This window comes from Arvicola amphibius, chromosome 4, assembly GCF_903992535.2.
Source record: "Arvicola amphibius chromosome 4, mArvAmp1.2, whole genome shotgun sequence".
Lineage (NCBI taxonomy): Eukaryota > Metazoa > Chordata > Mammalia > Rodentia > Cricetidae > Arvicola > Arvicola amphibius.
In genome coordinates this window covers 98,798,948-98,808,038 of record NC_052050.1, presented here as the reverse complement: position 1 = coordinate 98,808,038, position 9,091 = coordinate 98,798,948, and the positions used below count along the sequence as shown (strand labels likewise).

Here is a 9,091-nt window from a genome sequence, read left to right as displayed (position 1 = left end):
TTCCTCACTAACCACACAGCACCCGGTGCCCAGAATGTGCAGGGAGCTTCCTTCATCCCTCAAAGTCACATTTATTCTTTTAGAGCCGTGATTCCCAACCTTCCTAAGGCTGCAACTCTTTAAAACAGTTCTTCATGTTGTGGTGACCCTAACCCTAAAATTATGTCATTGCGACTTCATACTGCAATTTTGCTACTGTTATGAATCAAAATGTAAAAATCTGCATTTTCTAATAGTCTTAGGCGACCACTGTGAAAAGATCATTCAATGCCCTCAAAGGTGTTGCGATCCACAGGCTGAGAACCACTGATCTAGAGGTAAGTCCTAGATAGAGTGTGGAGAGGTGAACGCCCAGCAGGCCATTAAGACAAGAAGATTGAAGCTTATCAGAAAGCGCTAGGAAGGAAACAAGTCCAGCTGGGGTTTAGATCCTAAAACTAGAGAGGACTTAGCCTGTGGGTAGGGTGTGAGCCAGATGAGGGACACTCCTGAGAAGGGCCTTCCTACTTTTGGCCCTGGGGGATTCGGGAGAGAGGATGTGGAACTGGGGAGCAGCAGGTACAGGAACCCTGAGGTAGCAAGGAGTTTGGGACTTTCTAGGAATCTCAGCCTGGCAGGTGTTACCAGAGTATCACAAGAGTTAGGGGCCACGTCAGGGAAGAAAGGTCAAAGGTTCTGAATAGGCAGGTCACCCTCTCTATGGGGCTAACATAACTGCACCTCTAGCTGCTAGGGTAGGGGTGGCTCTTATGTACTCTCCAGCACAGGAGCTATGGAGAAGGTGCTGGACCTCGGCCACTCAGAGGAAACCAGAGGTCCAGGAAGCACCTACTCATGAGGTGGCAGGCTCCACTCTCTCAACCAATTGCAGAAGGCCTGTTCCACCACACACACATATGTGGCTGTGCACACACACACACGAGGTGAGGGCTAGACTATCACTCAGTTGGTAGACCACTTGTCTGGCATTCACCAAGTCCCAGTTTCAGACATGGTGATACACAATTGTGGTCCCAGGCCTGGACCAGAATCCTCAAACCTACCTAGTGAAAGGTAACTTCCTCGCTAACTAAAAGCCGGGAGGAAGCCTGGCATCTCTTCCTTCACTTTTTGTCTCTCCTTGTGTTTATTTTGAACTCCTGCCTAATTCTAGGTATAGCCATGGGACTTACTAAGACTTGTCTGTTTACCTTCATTTCCCCTCAAGACTGAAGAGACAGGATAGTATGTGGGACCTGCAGTCACCCAGGACTCCAGAACAGCATACTTCCCTGGCGGACCGACTGCAGACGATGTCAGCCCTCATAATGCAGTAGCACCTGGAGCAGATCACCTGGGAAGAGCAGGTTACTCCCCCGTTCATATCAGTGATATGAGAGTAACAATATTTGAGACCAACGGACACAGTGAATGGCAGGACCGTACCTCAACCAGGACTGCCTCACTGGGCGTACGTGACACCTCTCACTCCTGTCCCCTCTACTAAACTAAGTTTGTATCTGTGCCCTGAAGACGGGGTCACCAGGCCCTGACCGAGTCTCTCCTGTTGGAGTATGGGGTGGGTAGCTGAGCCTGGCTGATTGATGCTGCCAGAGCCCTGACTTCTGCCCTCAAACCCTGCTTACAAAGTGGCTGGAGCCAACTTCAAGGCTGATGGTAAACTCCCTAAAGAGTGCTTGGTCTTTGCCCTCCAATCCTCTGCCCTGTGAGGACAGGCCAGGTCAGGGGGAGAACAGTCACCTCATGTTCATGTGGTAACCTTGGCAGCAGATGCCGTGGTCATTTTTGAGGATCCCCACCCTGAGAGTTAACCCTGATGGGGCTTCCAAGGGGGTTTTCCCAACTGTCCCCAGCTCAGGTGTTCAGGGTCAGAGGAAAAACCCCTAAATGCTCACGTCCACCTGGTCTCCACTGTGAACGCTTCCCCCAGTCCACTCCTGTTGGCTTCTCAGTGTCACATCTGTGCCTGGAGCAGCTGTGGGTGGGGAAGAGGCAACCGAACTTTCCAGAAAGCGCAACCTCGGTAGTCATAGATCATGATGCCTCGAGGGCAATCCCGGCCTTAATCTCACTTCGAAGTCACAAGAGAATTGAACTCCCTGCTGCCCAGGTAGTGGAGGCAAACTCCATTCTCAGGCCCTTCCACAGACACTGCCAGCTGGGATGCCAGAGAGAAGTCGCTGGGTCTGACCCCTGGGAGCTTTGGCAATCCACTGGACTGATTCCAGTGGACTATGGTGGCAGTTGAGAAGTAGAGGATTTAGAAGCTTCTAGAACTGATGCTGGATGCTGGACTTGGATATATATATATATATATATATATATATATATATATATATATAGTCTCCACAACATCCCCCCACACACACACATTCATTAACTCACCCCTCTGGAACCTCCACAATATTCCCTAACACACCACACACACACACACACACACACGGTACTGGGGACTGAACCAAAGGCCTCTATATGCAAGGCAAACACTCTAGAAACTCTATCAACACACCACAACACACACACACACACCACACACGCGCGCGCGCGCGCGCGCACACACACATACCCTACTTCCTTTTTTAAATAAACTTTTAAGAAGATAGGGTCTTACAAAGTTGCCCAGGCTGCCCTTGAGATTGTTCTGTACTTTAGGCTAGCCTAGAACTTGTGACCCTCCTGCTCCTACCTTCCTAAGTACTGTGATTACAGGCCAACATTACCATGTCAGGCATGGTTTGGAAAACACTTCTAAAGACTTGGCCCCTGAGGGTGACCTTCTGTCCTAGGAGGAGTCCCCTCCATCCCTTCACCAGACAGCATCTCTATGGCCAGAGGATCGGAGGTAAGTCAGCTCCTCTGCACCCCAACCAGAACCAGCAGGGAAGGAACTGCCATGGATCTGAGGCCCAGTGTCCCCTGTGGGGTCACCAGATAACACCTGCTTGTGGGCAGGGAATAACATGAACCAGCAAAGAAGAACCAACAGGCTTGGCTAGTAGGGCAGGGATGTGCAGGCTGAGGAAGATTGTGGAGGTAGTGATGTAGGAATTGGAAAAAGAGATGGGCAGGCCCTAGGGGAGGTGGAGTCCTGTCCTGGGCCAGGAGAGGGCAATAAGGTCTTCACATGTCAATAGCTACCTCCTCAGTGTGCCCATTTCTAAGACAAAACCACAGTCCCCGAGCCAAGCAACATGATCCTGATCACACCTGGTTTGTGTGTTTGTGTGTTTGTTTTTCTATGCCGCCAGACAATTTCCTGCCTCAGATTTCCAGGTGTTGGGGTCACAGGTCTCTACTACTATGCCTGGCTCAGAAAAATCTGCTTTTCATAGAGCCTGAAAACTTTTCTTCTAACCTTAATGTTGCTTCTGGATACTAATGAACAGACATTCATTCAACCCTCTGGAATCTCCACAACATTCCCAACACACACACCACACACACACACCACACACACACACACACACACAGCCACCATCCCCTCACTGTCCAGGGTCCTGCAGGTCTGTCCTTTCCCTGCCACAGCTCCAGGCTCGCGGCTGTCACAGCTTCCCTGGGGATCCTCTCTGGAACCGCCCTAGCCGGAGACTGCGCACTGCGCAGAGCCCCTCCCCCTACAGTCAACCAGAGCCAAAGCTGTGGAGCCTGAGCTCCTAGCATCCCTCAGGCAGGCTGCTTGCTGGGCTTCCTTAACTTTGGGCGGTGAAGGGTGAAGCTGGAGCCTGCGCTATAGGGTCAACTGGTACCCAGGAGAATGAAACAGGTAGGGCTGCGGGGATGCCGTGGGATGCGGGGATGTCGTGAGGAGGATGATGGCAAAGAGCCCGAGGGAGGAAAATAGATGCGCTGGCCTTGGAGCCTAAGGCTGAACTGGGCCCCAGTGTAAAGAGGGTGGGGAAAGCCTGGAGCGGGTAAGGGGCTAAGACTAAAAGAAGCTCAGAGACCGTCAAGGAGGAAAATGGCACTTTGCCGTGGAGGCAGGGTGTGCGTCAGTGGGGCCTGCCATCTGTTTCCTGGTGTCCCCAGGCCCTCGTGGACGACACTGAGGATGTGTCCCTAGACTTCGGCAATGAAGAGAGCTGGCTTTTAGGAAGGCCAAGATCAGGTATGTTGGGCCAGTGGTCCCAACTGCAGTCATTCTCCAATTCCTTCATTAAAATACACGGAGCAACTTACCGTGTGCAGTTACACAAACCCTGCTACTAACTTATGAGGTTAAACAATTTTATAGGGGTAGGAAAAAAAACTAGCATGGTGAGGCAAGAGACGGTTCCAAGAGATGCCATCACTCACGCCTTCACGCAACCGGACCGTGTTTCTTTGAGTGGCGGTTGTTCTCTTTGAGTGACTGAAAAGCTGGCGGCCTTAGCAGCACTGTGTAGGAGGGGAGTCAGTAGGGTGCTGGGAAGATGAGAAAGTGCTTGCCCCATGCAAAGTCAGCTCACAGACCTGTTTGGAACCTTCAGCAGCCAGGAGGCAGCAGGACCAAGGTGGGGAAGTGACGTGGAAGCTTACTGGCCAGTGGCCTATGCACCGGACCCTCTAGAAACTTTCCCAGCTCAGCCGCACTCACTAGCACACTTGGGGCCCAGTCCCTGGTGCCTTTCTTTCATTTTATTGTTGTTTTTCTGGTGCTTGGGATGGAACTGAGGGCCTTGAGACACGAGTACTCTGTTACATCCTCACTGTTCCTTTATCTCCCTCAGCCTTCAGATCTTCTGATTTCAACACAATAGTCCCTTAGAATGGAATACACTCACTATAACAAATTATCGTAAACGTGCTGGTTTCGTGTAACTCAGCTGGCGGAGTTCCTGCCTAGCATGCACAGAGCTCTGGGTCCCATTCTGTTCCTAGCACTAAATAAACTGGACATAGTGGCACACACCTGTAATCCCAGTGCATGGGGAGCAGAGACATAAGGATTAGAAGTTCTTGGTCATCCTCAGCCACGTAGTGAGTTCAGGACCAGCTTGGACTACATGGGCCTCTCTGTTTCTGTCTCTCTCTATCTCTGTCTGTCTCTCTTAGATCCTTTACTAAATGAAGATGCCAAGTCCCTTTTCTAAAAACTGTAGCACCTACAGTTTCCAGAGACTGGGACCTAGGTGTTGAAGGCACATTATCCATCCTCCCATACTGTAGGAGCCGGAGTCTTAGGTGAAGGAGTCTGGGAGATCGAGGCAATTATGGTACAGTAGCTGGTGAGGACCACCTATGTGCCTGACCCTGGGCTGCTGGCTGGGGTTATGCCGTGTGCAGGACCCAGCCCCACCTGTGGAGTTGCCCAGGCTAGTGTATAGGGACACTTGTGCTATATAAGGCTCGGTTCTTGCTGTGCTGTGGGGCTGCCCTATACACCCTTCGCTTGCTTTCTCCTTCCTTATGCTGCTCAGGAGCCCTGCCTAGGGAATGGTACCAATCACCATGACTGGGTCTCTGTCCTCCATTAATTACCAATCAAGACAATTCCCCGCAAACATGCCCACAGACCAACCTAACCTGAATAAATTCCGCGTTGAGATCTTCTCAAGTGATTCTAGGTTGTATCGAGTTGACAGTTAAATCACACCCAGCCACGTTCACCCAGGTTCTAATGTGATGGTACTAGTTATCTGTGGCTAGAGATATAGGATTTGATTCTGTTTAATTTTAATGTAAATCTAAATGGCCACATTCAACTGCTGTACTGGATGAATCAACTCTAGAGCTCTTTTCGCCTGGAAGGATTTTGTTGGGGTCAGGACTGCAGGATGAAGACAGCGCCTTAGTCTCTTTCTGTTGCCGTGATAAAATACCAACTTTAAAAGAAAGCAGCGTAAGGAAGGAAGGGTTTAGTCTGGGCTCGCAGGTCAAAAGCCAAGTGCAGCATGTGGGAGTCACCATGGCAGGAGCATGTACAGCAGGTCAGAGTGCATCTCTAGTCAGGAAATAGAGGTGATGATGCTTGTGTCAGCTCCATTTGTATATATGGTCTAGGAGCTAAGCCCAGGGAATGGTGCATGCCCACAGTGGGTGGGGCCTCCTGCTTCCATTGGTTTTTACTCAAGATAACCACATTGAGCATCCCCTGTGTCCCAGATAATTCTAGATCTTCTTAAGTGGTAGTTGATTATCCACCATAGACTAGTGTAAGAACAGAAGAAAACAGAGGTGAGGAGGGAGGCCCAGAACTGGGAGGTACAGTTCACCTTCACTGTAGAGGTGTGGGTGGGTGATGGAGCGGGAACTTGGGGAGAGAGATTAGTAGTATAAAGCACTTGCTATGAAAGTGTGAGGGCCTGAGTCAGATCCCCAGAACTCACAGAAAAGTGTGAATGTGGCTATGCGTTCCTATAAGCCCAATGCTTCGACACCGGAGGACCAGGATTCCTGGGGTTTTCTGGCCACTAGTTAGCAAAAAAATGAGGTCCAGGCTCAGTAAGAGATACTATCTCAAGGTTAATGCCCTCCTCTGGCACTACACACATGCACACACATACCACGTGTGGGGTGGAGACAGGTAGTCAGGAGTCAAGGATGATGTTCATGCTTCTGGTCTGGGGCCCAAAGTTAAAGGAGCACTTGTAGGGCAGAGATGTTGAGCTTTGAATGGTCCCTGATGGTCTGTCATAGAGCCTTTAGCTTTAGTGAACAGCAGGGAGGCACCTGGGAGCTGGAAGAATTATACTTACCATAGGTCTGGAGGCAGCTACTCATCAGTCTGAGAGCTGCAAGCCCAGAATCCTCTGAGTGCCAATGCTGATTTTGGAATCGTGAGATTCCAAAGGGCTATGATGTGTAGACAATCCTGAGAAAGAATGCACTCAGGACAGTGTGAAGAATTAGGTTTTTGTTTTGTTTTGTTTTTTGTGTGTTTGTTGAAATGGTGCTCTCACCCAACCGCAGGATCCTTCTGCCTCCATCCCCCAAGTGCTATGATTAAGATGTCACCCCCCACCTGGCATTAAAGTGGATTCTATTACTACTTTCTGTTTACTTTTTTTGGACAGAGTTCATGTAGTCCAGGCTAGTTTTGCTATGATCTTGAATCTCTGATCCTTCTGCCCCTTCCTCCCAAGTGTTGTTGACAGGTGTGTGCCACCATACTTGGTTTGTGTGGTTCTAGAATGTCTTAGTTGTGGTTTCTATTGTTGTGATACAACACCATCACCAAAAACAACTTGGAGAGGAAAGGGTTTATTTGATTTACAACTCTCAGGTCACAGTCTGTCACTGAAAGGAGTTAGGGCCAGAGCTCAAGGTAGGAACCTGGAGGCTGAAACAAGTAGAGACCATGGAGGAACGCCACTTACTGGCTTTCTCTCCATGGTTTGCCCGGCCTGCTTTCCTACAGCGTTCAGGACCACCTGCCCAGGGTGTGCCATCTCCACTGAGCTGGGCCCTTCAATACAGGTCATTAATCAACAAAACACACTCCAACCTTGCCTATAGGCCAATGTTATGGAAGCATTTTCTCAGCTGAGTGTCCTGCTTGCCAAGTGACTCTTGCTTATGTAAGTTGACATAAAACTAACCTCATAGCACTTGAACTCAGGACTATACAAGCATTTAAGGGGATTCTTAACTGAGGTATCTGGGTAAATTTGGGGGGGATGGTCCATGAACCTTTGAAAACTCTTATCTGAGTTTCATGTAGGTCATTCTATGAATTATTAAAGAGGCCAAGGTCCGCCAAATTCTGAATCACTAGTATAACTTGAAGACCATTGTGGGGAATTTCTTGTTTATTTCCCATTTTGCAGTAGGGAATTCCTAATCCCATGTTGACTGCGTGTTGATTGCATGTTGAAGTCAGATACTCTCATAGAAGGGCTACAGCCAGAGTTCACATCTTTCCTTATCTCAATGGCTTTGGGACTGTGGACAGGTCACCATGCCTTGCCTCCACTGACTAGTCTGTACCATGCAAAGATTTGACCAGCTCGACCTTGGCATGTGACTGCCAAACAGTTTACTCAGTAACTATTTAGTGACCAGGTGGCCAATGTGTGCCCTACAGTTATTGCCTGTGGTTCCAGGTCAGGGAGGTACAGTGCTGAGGTTGGGGTTCCTTGGGCACCCGTGGATGGTGTAATTCCACAGCATAGCTAAAGAGGACATACCTGCCATCCTGGGAGTGTGCGCTTGTGTGTGTGTGTGTGTGTGTGTGAGAGAGAGAGAGAGAGAGAGAGAGAGAGAGAGAGAGAGAGAGAGAGAGAGAGAGAGTTTTTTGAGGCAGGGTCCTCATAGGTAGCCCAGGCTAACCTCTGTGTGCTGATATTACAGGATTGAGCTATCATAACTGGTCTGTTTTTTTATTTTACTGTGATTTTTTAAAAGACAACACTGTATCCGATCTGTCTTTCCTGTTGTGCAGGGCAGTGGTGCTGGGTAAGTTTACATCTCTGAAATTCAGAATGTTTTAAGCCTGCAAAAGTGAAATTTGGTGCCTGTTAAAGCATTCTCCATCCCATTAACCACCTGCTCACCCACGATCTGCTTCCTGTCTTCGTGAAGCTGAGGCCATTTCATAAAAACGGAATCACGGAGTTTGCCCATTATGGCCACCTCTTTTACTCACTATAATGTTTTTAAGGCTTTTCCCTGAAGTTTATCCTCCTTTAAGACTGAATATTAGTCCACTTTATGAGTCTGACACACTCACTTACAGACACTCACAGCTTCCACTTCTTGGCCTTTGTGACTAACACTGCCCTACAAATGGGTTTGCACACCCCACCTTTGAGACGGTGCCTCAGATTTTTTTTTTTTTACATATAGTCCCAGCAGTGGGGCTGTGGGCTGGATGAAAGTTCTCTTTTTATGTTTTGAGGAACTTGTGAGCCGTTTCCCAGAGCAGCCACGCCACTTTACAGTTGGTGGACTCTCTACGCCCTTGCTAACGCAGCGTTTTCTGGAGGGCTTTTGGTTTGCTTTGGGTTGCTGTGCTTTTGGTTTTTGAGGCAGGGTGTCATGTAGCCCAGACTGGCCTCGAGCTCCCTTGGTCGCCAAGGAGGACATTGGGTTTCTGGTTTTTCTGTCTAGTGCTGGGACTCCAAGACCTCTGGGGTGCTGGAACTGGGCCTAAGACTTCATGCTATGCCCCCAG

General features: G+C 49.3%; 1 protein-coding gene across 1 annotated transcript in view; it reads left to right on the top strand.

Annotated features, from left to right (window-relative positions):
- The first annotated feature begins 3,631 nt into the window (after positions 1–3,631).
- The window catches only part of Tvp23a (trans-golgi network vesicle protein 23 homolog A), a 33,265-nt gene continuing 27,805 nt past the window's right edge, over positions 3,632–9,091 (top strand). Inside the window, 3 exon segments of the mRNA XM_038325708.2 lie at positions 3,632–3,763; positions 4,027–4,072; positions 4,075–4,105. Of these exon segments, the coding sequence (XP_038181636.2) occupies positions 3,755–3,763; positions 4,027–4,072; positions 4,075–4,105 (86 nt within the window). The 5' untranslated portion in view covers positions 3,632–3,754.